General features: G+C 37.6%; 1 protein-coding gene across 3 annotated transcripts in view; it reads right to left on the bottom strand.

Moving 5' to 3' along the window:
- The window catches only part of DYNC2H1 (dynein cytoplasmic 2 heavy chain 1), a 385,810-nt gene that overhangs the window by 225,492 nt on the left and 144,253 nt on the right, over window positions 1–16,065 (bottom strand). For all 3 annotated transcript variants that reach the window (XM_070473685.1, XM_070473686.1, XM_020900373.2), the window contains exons 56-59: window positions 3,987–4,100; window positions 3,230–3,390; window positions 2,185–2,308; window positions 1,249–1,370 (exon numbers count right to left, since the gene is read on the bottom strand). In XM_070473685.1, coding sequence (XP_070329786.1) covers window positions 1,249–1,370; window positions 2,185–2,308; window positions 3,230–3,390; window positions 3,987–4,100 — 521 coding nt within the window. The remainder of the gene's footprint in view (window positions 1–1,248; window positions 1,371–2,184; window positions 2,309–3,229; window positions 3,391–3,986; window positions 4,101–16,065) is intronic.

Raw genomic sequence — 16,065 nt, 5'->3', positions numbered from 1 at the left:
TCTCTAATGATAAACAGTAACAATATTGTGTTACTTTCAAGTGTATGGCACAGTGATTTCTCTAATGACATATAGTTGAAATATTGTGTTTTCAGGTGTATAGCACAGTGATCCAGTTGTTTTTTGCAAATTATATTCCATTTTAGGTTTATATGATATTGAATAAAATGTCCTGTGCTATATAATAAAACCATTTTCTTATTTTATGTATAATTGTTTGTCTTTTAATAATATACTCCTAATCTGTAAATACTGCTGCACCCCAGTGCAATAACAGAACCAGATGCATGTAGGATCATGCATCTGGTCCTGTTACTGCATGGCAACAGAAAGGGAGAAGGTGGAAATGGTCACAGATATCCTCTTCTTGGGCTCTAAAATCACTGTAAATGGTGACTGCAACCATGAAATCAGATGTCACAGCTTGACAGGAAAGTGATGAGGAACCTAGACAGACTGTTGAAAAGCAGAGACATTACTCTGCCGACAAAGGTCCGTAAAGTCAAGGCTATGGTCTTCCCAGTGGTCACATAGAGCTGTGAGAGCTGGACCAAAAGAAGGCAGAGCACCAAAGAATTGATACCTATGAACTTTGGTGCTGGAGAAGACTCCTGAAAGTCCCTTGGAAAGCAAGGAGATCAAACCTGTCAATCTTAAGGGAGATCAACCCTGAATAGTCGTTGGAAGGACTGATGCTGAAGCTGAAGCTCCAATATTTTGGTCATCTGATGTGAACAGACAACTCACTGGAAAAGTGCCTGATGCTGGGAAAGATTGAGGGCAGAAGGAAAAGAGGGCACCGGAGGATGAGATGGCTGGATGGCGTGAGTGATGCAACAGACAAGAACTGGGGCAGACTTCAGGAGAAGATGAGGGGCAGGAGGCCTGGAGTGCCGCAGGCCACGGGCCCACAGAGCATGGGACATGACTGGGCTGCTGAACAACAACCATCCAGTTATGTACAGGCCTTTCTTGCAAGTTTGGTTATCTAGCTCTTCTGCCAGTTTCTAACTAGTTTTCCATACTAATAGTTCCCGTGGAGATGTGTTTATGACGCGTCTGTGGTTTGGGTGAGCTAAGCTCTACATTCTCCACTCCATTATCTTGATCTACATTCTTAATTTGTATTTAAATGACTCAGTGTTGTCAGCTGCCTCTTTACATATAGACAATAAATAAATCCTAATAATATGTCATCAATTGATGAAAATGAAGGTTAGGGTTGTTTATATTTTATATTTAACTTACGATTCTAATCCTGCCTGTTCAGTTTCCAAAGGCTGGATTCGTTCCAAGACATGGGAGTACTGGACGTTGGCTTTAACCCAGGCAGCTAAGGGAGCGGCTGCAGTACTGGCCCGTTTAGCATTCTGAAAAAACACATCGGAAATTATCCCACATCCTGACTTCATTTGAAATAAAGGCAAGGTTAACGCCAGTGTATCTTCTTTAAGCATTTGTTTAACAATTTCACCCAAATAACGAAGTTTTTGGTTTATGGCAAAAATAAAAATAAAGTGAATTGCTATTTTGATTAAGTAAAAAATATATAAACCATTTTTCCTTAAGAAAAAATATTTTTGAACCACATACAATCTTTAATATAACTCTATCATTCTATTGACATAAATAATTATTAGCCACATTTGTAATGAATACATGTGCCATCCACAACAATCTTCAAGCATCATTTCTTTCTCTTCAACACAAAGAATAGATCTTTATTAGATAAAAGCACTGTTGAAACAACTGCGACTGGCGTCAAAGAAGTACAGGACATTTTGAATAAAAGATCTAAAAAAGACAAGAATCATGAAATTTAAACTGTTTTCTGTATTAGATATAAGCATTCCAACAGAGAGATGTGTTATTATATGACTAATATATAAGAAGAAATAAAAGCATACAGGCAAATTGGAAGTTATGACTGTTTAGGAACTTACCAATGAGAACAGATCGTAACACTCAAATACCATGTAAGATAATAAATCTGTTTCCAACCTTCTAGATTCTAGTTTACCCAATTCTTCTGGCAAATACTCCCCAGCTATAATACTCACAACTCATTATAAAAAACTTTTACTTTTTTAAGTAAACTAAAAAACAAATAATGTAAACCATCACATTTTGACAAGAAGAATATAATAGTATGGAAAGGGAATTTAAGGTATCTGTTAAAATTACCTTTGGATCAAAAGATCCTTTATTTTTAAAAAGAAGTTCCTCAACACTCTCTCTTATTTCCTTTGGAATATTTCGTGCATCAAAGGTTGCTATGTCTTCTCGCACACCTCTCTTTGCAAGGAAGCTGGAAATAAAGCATATTAATTCAAATGAGGCTATTTTAACAAAAATATCAATTTAACAGAGTGATATATACAATACTTTCAATCTATTAGTTAACCAAAGAACAGAGTACTGCTAAAGTGCTTAAGTTTCTAAAGTAACACTACTTCATCATTTTTTATAGACAAGGAGCTCCAGAAAGATACACAACAGTTTTTCTAAGGTTCTGTGAATACACTGAAGCAATACAATGAAGGAATTATAACACTGAACTCCATCCACATCCCTTTATGTGAACTCCTGAGAAACTAATACATTATAGGATATGCAGGAAAATATTCTGACTCCTTTATAAGAAAGATACTTTAAGTGCTCTCTCAATTTAAATCTGCTCCCTCATTTCAGATTGAAAACAACTCTCCTATCAGAATGAATACCAGCACAAACTACAATGCCACTGCTACACTGTGAAATCTACAGCTCCACAGCATACACTGGGTTAACAGTCAGCCTTCTCTCCTCTGTTTACACCTCTTTCACATTTTCGTGGGGCTCTCACTTGCTCTCTGTGTCTCTGCCTCTGCCAAGAGTGAAAGACTCTTTGAGAACAGTGACTATATTTTCTTCACCAGACCACCACAGTAAAAACATTACTCTGTACCACATGAGGCCTAAATCAATATTTACATTTACTAAGATGTTCTTAAACACTTTAAGGCATTTGTCTTCTCCTTTGACACTTTTAACAATCACTTATAGAGAAAGGAAAATATAGTTCTTGAAATATGATTACATAGACCATCCTGAAATATTAGGGGAAAGTGTATAACCCCAATACTTTGATGAAGTTCAGTTTGAGAAACAATATAAGAAATAATAAAAATCTGAAAGAATGTATAATTTACTCATGAAATAACATTTTTTCACAAATTCAAAAACTTACCTTTTCATGCTCACCCAAGATGTGTCAAAGATACCCATTAATCTCAAAACACCTTCAAGAATGTCTCTGATTACATCAGGAGGCATACGCAGGGAACGGATTTCTGAAAGAGATTCTGGCTTAATGTTTCCAACTGCTAGTTTAGCTTCATTGACGAGAGGCTAGAAAACAAAAAGGGTATTTATATGTTCAAAAAATATATATGGAAATATGCTAACTCTTTACAAATTATTGAATATTGTCATTTTATTTAAAATAACTAGTTATTAATACCCTTTCTCTTCCAATATAAAAACGCTCTAAAACACACAAAGTACAAAATGTTCAAGTGGGGAAAGCTAGAGTTTCTGGTACCATAACTGCCACGGTCTAATTTGGAAAATCTAATCTGTTTTGAGACAATCTGCCATTTTCAAGAGATCCTTTCTTTTCTAATACTTGCTTGCTTATTTAATCAAGTCTCAAGGGAGAAAAAAAAGCCTAAGAGTTTGCCTTTATCTACAAAATATTTTTTCTTCTACAGTGTAAACAATATGATTCATGGAAAACAAAGATTGTTTTTAACAACCAACAGCTAATTCGGTTACTTCTAGCAGACTTGCCTTCCTGTTTCTCTTTTTTGTAAACAGTATTAAGTGAAAGCCACACTGGTAATACTATCAGGAAATAACTCATGCAAATAATGTTTAAACTCCAATGTAAAGTTGAAAATCAAAACTATAAATGGCTCTTACAGTATTTCCTATTTTTATCTTACCTGTACTTCTTTTAATTCATCATCAATTTTGTTCTTCCTTTCTTCAATTTTAATGACTTCTTCTGCTATTTTGTGCTTCAGTCTTTCAAGTTCTGTCTTTTGCTCACTAGCATCCTACAGGAATATTTAAGCAGCATTCCAATTGATTTTAATGCACTCAACATTTAAAAGCATAATACCAAAAATGTTATTTTAAAACAGCACTATTATATGCTTTTCTAATATTAATTGACATGAGAGTTTCTAACATGCCTAGGAAACTGATGCTATAATTTACTCTATATTTCTATTAGGAAATATGCTTTAATTTTTCTGAATAGCAAAGCAATAAATGCTTACTATATAAAAATCAAACTGTCAGAAATGCATAACTTAGAAAGTGATCATAATAATATACATTTAACACTTGCAACAACCCCAGAGAAATACTATTATGCTCATTTCATAAACAAGAAAACTGAAAATAGAAGTCTTCTCTAACAGTAGAATAGTAATAATTCCTAGAGACAAGCTATACTAGTCTAGAACTTGTTTCTATATTTTAGACAAAAATTAATTGAAATTATTATAAATATGCCAATATATGAACAAAAATTAGTTAAGATTCAAAGAACAATGATATATTAATAACACATGATGTTTTCACTCATGAACTCAAAAATCAAGAGTCCCACATATATAAACATGCTTTAACATTATGAAGGTTTGTATTTATTTATACTATCAAAAAACCAAGGAGGAAATCTGTCAAGAAACCTTCCAAAAGTTCTAATAACAGAAGTCCTCACCCATATTATAATCATCCAAGGAGTTTTAAGAATAATGTTTGGTGTCCTTTCTACACTTATTGTAACAATTACATCACATTACATACATAAACAGAATCATTACCTCGTACACTTGAAACTAATAAAGCGGTGTGAGTCAATCATATCTCAATTAAATAAAAAAGAGACCAGAGTCCTCTCCCTCTCTCTCTCTCTACCTGAACTGAAAGAAACAAATTTACTGTTTAAGCTGGCAACAACGACAAAACTAACGCCTTGCGTCCTATTGCCCTATCCTTCAGGCACCTGACACATGAACTCAATTAACACTTTCTACGTTCCACAAGTGTTTCTACCTGTGTATCTCTGCTACCAGTCCTCAAAGGGGAAAGTTCTTTTCTCCATCTCCACAGTATCAAAATATTCCCTAAAGGACCTACTCATGTGCTTCATGTTTTATTAACCTACTTTTCCAATTATAAGTTACAGCTATTCTGAATATGTACAGCATTTAATATGTGTGTTCTTTCTTTATGTCAAGAACCTAGACTAGCAAGCTTTAAACGTCGCACAGTGTGGTGAACTTGTGGATGAGGGGGGGAGGGGCAGACAGGGACTTTGGAAAGATCCTGCCACATTGCTATATTTAAAATGGATAACCAAAAGGACCTATTGTAAGCACATGGAACACTGCTCAATGCCAGCCTAGATGGGAGAATGGATACAGGTGTATGTATGGCTGAGTCCCTTTGCTGTTCACCTGAAACTACCACAACATTGTTGACTGGCTATATCCTAATACAAAAGGCTTTTGGTGTAAACAAAATTAAAACCAAGAAAAAAAAAGTTGCACAATTCAGTATATGTCTCTCTATGCCATCAGTTCAGTTCAGTTCAGTCTCTCAGTCGTGTCCAACTCTTTGTGACCCCATGAACCACAGCATGCCAGGCCTTCCTGTCCATCACCAATTCCCAGAGTTTACCCCAAACCCATGTCCATTGAGTCGGTGATGCCATCCAACCATCTCATCCTCTGTTGTCCCCTTCTCCTCCTGCCCTCAATCTTTCCCAGCATCAGGGTCTTTTCCAATGAGTCAGCTCTTTGCATCAGGTGGCCACAGTACTGAGGTTTCAGCTTCAACATCAGTCCTTCCAATGAACACCCAGGACTGATCTCCTTTACGGGTGAACTGGTTATCTCCTTGCAGTCCAAGGACTCTCAAGAGTCTTCTTCAACACCACAGTTCAAAAACATCAATTCTTCAGTGCTTAGCTTTCTTTATAGTCCAACTCTCACATCCATACATGACCACTGGAAAAACCATAGCCTTGACTAGATGGACCTTTGTTGGCAAAGTAATGTCTCTGCTTTTTAATATGCTGTCTAGGTTGGTCATAGCTTTTCTTCCAAGGAGTAAGCCTCTTTTAATTTCATGGCTGCAATCACCATCTACAGTGATCTGGAAGCCTGGAAAAAATAAAGTCTCTCACTGTTTCCAGTTTCCCTATTTGCCTTGAAGTGATGGGACCAGATGCCATGACCTTAGTTTTCTTAATGTTGAGCTTTAAGCCAACTTTTTCACTCTCCTCTTTCACCTTCATCAAGAGGCTTTTTAGTTCCTCTTCACTTTCTGCCATAAGGGTGGTATCATCTGCATATCTGAGGTTATTGATATTTCTCCCGGCAATCTCGATTCCAGCTTGTGCATCTTCCAGCCCAGCATTTCTCAAGATATACTCTGCATACAAGTTTAATAAGCAGGGTGACAATATACAGGCTTGACATACTCCTTTTCCTATTTGGAACCCATCTGTTGTTCTATGTCCAGTTCTAAGTGTTGCTTCCTGACCTGCATACAGGTTTCTCAAGAGACAGGTCTGATGGTCTGGTATTCCCATCTCTTTCAGAATTGTCCACAATTTGTTGTGATCTACACAGTCAAAGGCTTTGGCATAGTCAATAAAGCAGAAATAGATATTTTTCTGGAACTCTCTTGCTTTTTCGATGATCCAGCAGATGTTGGCGATTTGATCTCTGATTCCTCTGCCTTTTCTAAAACCAGCTTAAACATACTTATGTATAAAATAACAAACAGTAATGTCATCTATTTATCACTGAGCAAAATTATTAACTTATAATACAAGATGCAGAGTTATTTTTCTAGGTCTAATCTAGGTAATACAATTAGCTATAGTCTTAGAAATATCTCTTCCCTGAGAAAAGAGTAGCATAGTACACAATGTATCTTAATAATAGTCACTAGTTTGGAAGTACATAGGCCCACAGAGTACCAAATATTTTCCTTTTTTAATATACAGTATCAATGATATTATCTTTTATGGAGTTTTTACTGTTTTTCAAATTACTATTTAAAGGTAAGTAATCCAAAAGTTTTCCAACTGCAACAACAGAAGTTAGAAGAATATGAAACAAAGCTTTCAATTTCCTAAGGGAAAAAAACAACATTTGATAGGTATTTTTACAATAAAAATGACTAGCAGCTTCAGATAAGTATTTATATTACTTTGCTTCTAAAATTACTTGAGAAGAAAATATGCTAAAGTTTTATAGTATAAAAATTAAATTGATTTTCTGATCTGTTACTTCCAGGTCAGGTAGTCCATAAATGTATATTGTAAACACTGAATGTGTACATAATCGTCATCGATCTCAGAATACTACTGCTTCTGAAGATTTCCCATCAGTCAGCAAATTAATTCTGACATGCCGGGTGAAATCTTGCTTCTGCCATTCAGTTCAGCCCAGAAACCCTCTTGTGAAGTTCGCAGACAATAAACTTCCTTTCCATGCTCATAAAGCTTTTGTGCATAAGAACTATTCTTTAACTAAGTATAAAGCAATCATGTAAGAAAAAATAATAATAAGACATGTTCAACAAAAAGAAAACTTCATAAAATTCCCTCTGAGAGCTAGCTGTAGATGCTGCAACAATGAAACCACAAGGGGCACTACTGCCAAAAGGAAACACCTAGAGATTGTTTTACATCTCCTGAGAAACAGTGTAACAGAGATGAAAAACTAGAGGATTAAAAGGCACACTTTAAGAAATTTTGAAGAAAGCAGAACAAATATAAAGGGAGAAAATATAAGAAAGTCAGAGAACCAGACTAGTAAGTCCAAAGCCCAAATAAGAACTCTAAAAAGCAAGAACAAAGAAATAAAGGAAAAGGGATTATCAATAAAATAATTTAAGGAAATTTCTCAGAACTGAAGGAGGCAAATTTTTAGGTAGTAAGAACTCACACTGGACACAAAGGATGAAAATAAACCTAAACAAGGCCAATCACTGTAACTTTAGAACAATGAAAAACCAAGATGTAAAAGATTCCAAGGTAGGGGAAAAAAAAAAACAGGTTATCCAAACACAGATCAGCAATTAAAAGAATGTTTTAATCACCAACAACGAAGCTAGAAGAAAATGGAACAATGCCTTCAAAATCCTAAAGAAAACATAAATATTCCAGCCTAGAATACTATTCCTAGCACACAACCAACCAACCAAGAACACAGCAGAACGTTCATATACGTGAGATCTCAAAATCACCTTCCATGTACCCTTTCTCCAGAAGCTTCTGGGGCCAGGCTCCAGACATGAGGGAGTAGACCAAGATGGTAAAGAAGGATCGCAGAACAGAAACTGAGGCCAGGCAGAGAAAGAACCAAGCCACGAGCCTCCAGGAGAGAGCGCTACAGGGGGCTGAGGAAAGCTATAAGACAGCTGAGGCTTTGGGATGTCTTCACAGAATATTTAGAACACATTTTTAAATAGGCAATTTATGGAGTCATATTACCACTTCCCTTCCCAACTATCAGAAGTCAGGGGAAAAAAGTTGTTCATCTGAGAAATTAACTCAAAAAGCTCAGGATTTGGAATTACTAGGCTAAGAACTACAAAGCTAAGGTCGAGAACAAGAGTTGCATATGGAAAACAAGGGCATTACATTTCCTTGTTGATTAATGATGTTGAGTATCTTTTCACATATTTGTGAAACATATGACCCCTTTATATAAGTCTTTTTTCATTAAAGGCCAGTGCAAATCTTTTGCATATTTGCAAACTGATTTGTTAGTTTTATTAGTATTGAGTTGTAATCATTTCTGTACACGTCGGAAACAAGTTTTTTTTTTTTTTATCAAATATACATTTGTAAATATTTTCTCCCAGTCTGTGACCTGCTTTTTCATTTTCTTTTTTAATTTCTATGAGGTGCAATTTGTCATTTATTTTCCTATTCTACTTTGGTATAATATCTAAGAAATCCCCACTTTACCCAACATCATAAACATTTTCTCCCTAATTCTCTTCTGAAGTTTTATAATTTTATGCTGTACATTTAGGTCTATATTGCATGTCAAGTTATTTATCATATGTCTCAGGTTTTTTTCCTGTCTTCATGGATATCTAAATATTCCAGTACCACTTCTTAAAAGGATCATCCTTTCCACATTTAAATGATATTGTTGTATGAAATCAATTGACCGTGTATGTGTGAGTCTGTTTCTGGATTCCACAGTGTTCTGATAATCACTGGGCTTACCATTACACCAGTGTTATCCTACCTTGACTACTGTAGGTTTATAGTAAGTCTTCATATCATAAGCCCTCCAACTTTGTTACTTTTAAGATTTTCTATGCCATTTACTTTTATTGAAATATATACACTACTCTGAAAAACACTGAAATTAATTTAAATAAAAGAGGCATTAACTTGAAGTAAGGTTAACATCACCCACATGGAGATGGTGAAACATATTTAAAAAAAAAAAAAGACACAATCATGGATGTAAAACTAACAGAATTTAAGGATTCTTTAGATGCATGGATTAAGGGAACAGAAGTCTAACACAATTTATAAATTCTGTTTTAAACAATTAGCTATATTGTAGTACCATAACTAAGGAAAGGAATATAGGAAAGGAAATAATGAGTTTAGTTTTGAACCTGTTTTGAATTGTAAGGCTTATAGGACTTTCAAGAAGACGTATCTAACAGGTTACTGATTATTTGAGTCTGAAGTTCACAGGAGGAATAGGGCTAAAAGGACAAAAAATTATGGACTTAGTGGTACTCAGTAAGTAATCAGTAGCAAAAAGGAAGGTAATGGGCAGAAGTAAACAGAAAAGGTAGACAAATGTAAAAGAATATCTTGGCAAGGGAGAACAAGATGATGGAGGAGTGGGTGGACATGGAGTACGTTTCTCTCCACAGATACATCAGGAACACACCTTCAGACACAGCAGTTCATGCAGAACACCAGCTGAGAGCGGACAGGGGTACCTGACCAGCGGAAAAGAACATATAGAACCACGCAAAACTCAAGAGGATGAAGGAACTGGGGGAAAACCAGGAGTGTTAGTAGGACTGGACCTGCCCTCAGCAGGTAGGAGAACTGAAGCAGGGGTCTGATCTCCACACTGGGGCAACTGTCTGAGTCAGAGAAGAAACATTTAAGGTTGAGAGGAAAACAGCTCATCTGTGGCAGCCTAAATGGAATGAGAATCACAGTCCTTGCCACAGCCGTACATACCCCGGACAGGGTCGCAGGTCCCCTGGAAGGCGCAGTGGCTGGGAGCTGGAGTTTAGGGATTGTGGAGCAATCCCAGGGTGAGGGCTGCTGTTGACTGTGGAGAGACGGATCCAGGGGATGTGAGGGAGGAGACTGTGGAGGAAAGCCAGGCAGCCATGGAAGCAAGGCGGTACTGCTGAGTCACACATATGATGAGGTGGAGCCATCACCACAGCCTCTCTCCCCACAGGCCAGCAGCCACAGCTGAACAATAGAGAGGCTGGCCCATCAATCACCTGAGGCACTGAATTAGAGAGTAGGACCCCACCCAGGGTGCCCCTTTAAGTGCTTGATGAGCCAAACTACAGCATACGACCCTACCCAGGGGGGCCCCCTCTCTGTGCCTGACGCCTCGAACAACAGAGGAGGACCCCAGGAAAGGGAGCCCTCTAAGTACCTTAACGGGCAGAGCTACAGAGAAAGACTGGCCAAAGAGGCCTTCTGATCGCCAGCTACAAGAGGCTCGAAAAAAGATGCTTATAGGGCCACAACTCCTGCAGCTGAGGCAGGCCGTGTCCCTGCACACTTCGCACCGCCAGGGTCCCCACAAGGCAAGAAGCTGAGCCAACTTCATGTTCAACCCTCGCTGGGGCAGAGCAGCCACAGGCAAAAAAAGTCTTGCATCTATGCACGCAGGGTCACTTCGATTATGTCCAATTCTGCAACGCTGTGGACTGTCAGGGGGGTTCTCGAGGCAAGAACACTGGAGCATATTGGCCAACACTGGTTGCCATACCCTTCTAGAGCACTGTATTTCCTGCTGCCCCAGCCGTCAACCCCCCTGACTAGCTGGTGCTGCCAGAACCCCTGCGACCCAAGCACCACCTCCACACCTGGACCTCACAGGGGCAAACCCAAGCCCTCCAGGGCAGCCTCAGGGGCAAACCGCAGTAGATGACCCACATGCAGAGGTGGAAATAAAACCACAGTTGAAACCCAGGGGCAGTGTGACTAAGGAAGAAGACCCAAAACCTTCCCACCAGCTGTACAAGCTGCAGATTAAATCCACACGATCAACTAGGCAGATTCTGTGTCTGTGGAATATATAAAAGGACACTGAAAGCTCCCACAAAAGAAAACACACTAGTTCTGATAGCTGTGGACATGGGAGGCAAGGACACACAGGAGTAGGACCAGATTAGAGTCTGAGCTGCCCCCACAGCAGGTCCAGAGACCAGCACAGTGTCGGAGGGTATCCTAGGGAGGTGAGGTGGACTGTCCCAGCGAGGGAAAGGACTCTGACAGCAGTGACTCAAGACAAACATTTATTACTCTTATTTTTTCACTGTTCTGTAGATGCTTTCCTATATTTTTTTCTTTTTTAATTCCTTGTTTTATGCCCCCCTCTGATGTAGTTGTCAATTTTATTTGCACTAGGAAATCTAATTAAGTTTCTGAGCTTCTTTTTTCTTCTCAGTCACATTTTTTATTGCTTTTACAAACCACTGGCTCTACGATGGTTTGCAGTTCTGTGGATATTTTCTTCTTTTCTTTTTAATTTTCATTTTTAACTTTTTAAATCTATTCTTATTTTTTTCTAATTTTCTTCCTTTGATTGACTTTCCTACTGTTCTTTTCCCCTTGCAGTTAATCTTTAATGTATATAAACCTTTATGTACCTCTATTTAACTTTGTATATCTATTGTTTCTTACCTTTCCTCTCAACATATTTTTTAGTTTTATTTTCACTACCAATATGTGAACTGTGAACTTCAGATGTTCAAGCTGGTTTTAGAAAAGGCAGAGGAACCAGAGATCAAATTGCTAACATCTGCTGGATCATTGAAAAAGCAAGATGGCTCCAGAAAAACATCTATTTCTGCTTTATTGATTATGCCAAAGCCTTTGACTGTGTGGATCACAAGAAACTGCGGAAAATTCTGAAAGAGATGGGAATACCAGACCACCTGACTGCATCATGAGAAACCTGTATGTAGGTCAGGAAGCAACACTTAGAACAGGACATGGAACAATAGACTAGTTCCAAATAGGAAAAGGAGTACGTCAAGGCTGTATATTGTCACCCTGCTTATTTAACTTCTATACAGAGTACATCATGAGAAACGCTGGGCTGGAGGAAGCACAAGCTGGAATCAAGATTGCCAGGAGAAATATCAATAACCTCAGATATGCAGATGACACCACCCTTATGGCAGAAAGTGAAAAAGAACTAAAGCGACTCTTGATGAAAGTGAAAGAGGAGAGTGAAAATGTTGACTTAAAGCTCAACATTCAGAAAGTTAAGATCACAGCATCTGGTCTCATCACTTTATGGCAAATAGATGGGGAAACAGTGGAAACAGTGTCAGACTTTATTTTCCTGGGCTCCAAAATCACTGCAGATGGTGACTGCAGCCATGAAATTAAAAGACGCTGACTCCTTGGAAGGAGAGTTATGACCAACCTAGACAGCATGTTAAAAAGCAGAGACATTACTCTGCCAACAAAGGTCCATCTAGTCTAGGCTATGGTTTTTCCAGTGGTCATGTATGGATGTGAGAGTTGGACTATAAAGAAAGCTGAGTGCCAAAGAATTGATGCTTTTGGACTGTGGTGTTGGAGAAGACTCTTGAGAGTCCTTGGACGGTAAGGAGATCCAACCAGTCCATCCTAAAGGAGATCAGTCCTGGGTGTTCATTGGAAGGACTGATGTTGAAGCTGAAACTCCAATACTTTTGCCACCTGATGCAAAGAGCTGACTCATAGGAAAAGATACTGATGCTGGGAAGGATTGGGGGCAGGAGGAGAAGGGGACGACAGAGGATGAGATGGCTGGATGGCATCACTGACTCGACGGACATGGGTTTGGATGGACGCAGGGAGTTGGTGATGGACCAGAGAGGCCTGGCATGCTGCAGTTCATAGGGTCACACAGTCTCGGACACGACTGAGCGACTGAATTGAACTGATTCCCCAACTGGCAACTTGCTTTAATTTTGTCTTCCAGTTTGTGCTTTCCTTACTTCCATTACTAACAGGTAGAAATAACTTTTTGTTTCCTTTGTTCGCAAGGTCAATCTATTGTACTTTATTTTTTTGGATTGTTTTGATTTTGCATATGGGTGTATAGGTATATGTGTATAGTCAGTCACACTTTTTATTATCATAAACATCTGCCTCTATTTTGGGCTTTTGCGGTTCTATAGGGTTTCCTTTTTTTTTTTTCTTTTCTTCTTTCTTCTTTTCTTTTCTGTTTTATATAATTGTAATTTTTTATTTTTAAAACCTACTATATTTTTTCCCCACTTAATCCTTTGTTCGTCTTTCCTACTGATCTTTTCCCTTTGCAGTTAATCTTTAAAGCGTATAAATCTTCTTTACTTATCTCTATTTATCTTTGCGTATCAATTCTTTCTTTATTTTCCTCTCAACATACTTGTTAGTTTTGTTTTCATTGCTTTATTCTCCACTTGGCACCTTGCTTTAATTTTGTTTCCCAGCTTGTGCTGTAGATAGTTTTGTTCTTAACTGGAAAATATAAGTTTTTATTTCCTCTGTTCGCTGGATCAATCTAGTGTACTTTATTTTTGTTGGACTGTTTTGACTTTGCTCATGGGTGTATATGGACATGTGCATATTCCATTATTATAATTATTATTTGCCTGATTTTCTAACTGCCATTTGTCTGGGGTTATTCTTTGGTCTCTTGTTTTGGAGTATTTGTTTTAATCTCACCTAATGCCATAGCAAACCACATGTTCCTGACCAGAGATCAAGCCCTGAGCCTTTGCAATGGGAGCACTAACTCCAAGACTCCGGACTACCAGAGAACTAACCCTAGGGAGTATCAAATAGTGAGAACTCACACAAAGGAGATGACTTGAATGCAAGACCCAGTATCACCCAACTACCAGTAGCATCCTGTGCAGGATGCCTCATCTAAACAACAAACAAAACAAAAATATAAACCCAATAATCACCATACAGGATTACCATCTCTCTCAGCCTTGCCCATCAGAGAAAAAACAAACAAACAAAAAAATTCAGCACAAATCTCGCCCTATACAAAGCTTACACAAATCATTGAACCAACCTTAGGAAGGCTGAAACCAAGAGGAAGAGTGAAATCAAACGTGAAGTTTGGGAAAAGGAGACCTCAAACACAATAATTAAAAAAAAAGAAAAGAAAAAGGCAGAAAAATACTACACACACAAATGAAGGAACAAACAGGAAACATAGAAATTCAAATAAATAAAGAGAAAATAGGCAAACTACCTGAAAAAGAATTCAGAATAATGATAGTAAAGATGATCAAAAACCTTGAACACAAAATGGAGAAAATGCAAGAATCAATTAACAAAGACCTAGAAGGATTAAAGAATAAACATACAAACAACACAATTACTGAAATTAAAAATACTCTAGAAAGAACCAATAGCAGAATATCTGAAGCAGAAGAATGAATCAGTGAGCTGGAAGATGAAATGGTGGAAGTAACTTCTGAAGAGCAGAATAAAGTAAAAAGAATGAAAAGAATGGAAGACAGTCTCAGAGACCTCTGGGACAATATCAAACGCACCAACATTCAAATTATAGGGGTTGCAGAAGAAGAAGAGAAAAACAAAGGGTATGAGAAAATTCTTGAAGAGATGATAGTTGAAAATTTCCCCAATATGGAAAAGGAAATAGTCAATCAAGTCCCAGAGGCACAAAGAGTCACACACAGGATAAACCAAAGGCGAAACACAACAAGACACATATTAATCAAACAAAGACTAAACACAAAGAATGTTAAAAGCAGCAAGAGAAAAGCAACGAGTAACGTACAAGGGAAACCCATACGCTTAAAAGCTGAATGTTCAGCAGAAACTCTGCAGGCCAAAAGGAATGGCAGGATATACTTAAAGTACTGAAAGGGACAAATCTACAACCAAGATCACTGTACCCGGCAAGGATCTCATTCAAAATTGTTGGAGAAATAAAAAGCTTTTCAGACAAGCAAAAGTTAAGAGAATTCAGTACCAACAAACCAGCTTTGCAACAAATATTAAAGGGACATATGTAGTCCAGAAATATACAAGAAGAAAAAGATCTACAAAAACAAACTTCAAACAATAAAGAAACTGGCAACAGGAACATATATATCAGTAACTACTTAAATGTAAACTGTTTAAATGCTCCAACCAAAAGACACAGATTGGCTGAATGGATACAAAAACAAGACCCATATGCACACTGTCTTCAGAAAACCCACTTCAAACTTAAAGATACATATAGACTGAAAGTGAGAGGAGGGGAAAATATATTCCATGCAAATGGGAAGCAAAAGAAAGCTGGGGTAGCAATCTTCATATCAGACAAAAGAGACCTTAAAATAAAGATTACAAAATACATAATGATCAAGGGATCAATCCAAGAGGAAGACATAGCAATTGTAAATATCTATGCACCCAACATAGGAGCACCTCAATACATAATACAAACACTAACAGACATAAAAGAAGAAAAATGACAGTAACACAATAATAGTAGGAGACTTTAACACCACTCACATCAATGGACAGATCATCAAAACAGAAAATTCATAAGGAAACACAAGTCTTAAATGTTTCATTAGACAAAATGAATCTCATTGATATCTTCAGGACATTCCATCCAAATGCAGAAGAAAACACCTTCTTCTCAAGTGCACATAGAATATTCTCCAGGATAGACCATATCATGGGTCACAGATCAAACCTCAGTAAATTTAAGAAAACTGAAATCATATCAAGCATCTTCT

This window comes from Odocoileus virginianus, chromosome 10 (genome assembly GCF_023699985.2).
Source record: "Odocoileus virginianus isolate 20LAN1187 ecotype Illinois chromosome 10, Ovbor_1.2, whole genome shotgun sequence".
In the NCBI taxonomy this organism is placed as follows: domain Eukaryota; kingdom Metazoa; phylum Chordata; class Mammalia; order Artiodactyla; family Cervidae; genus Odocoileus; species Odocoileus virginianus.
Note: the sequence above shows the minus strand (reverse complement) of the source record. Positions and strands in the feature narration are given on the sequence as shown.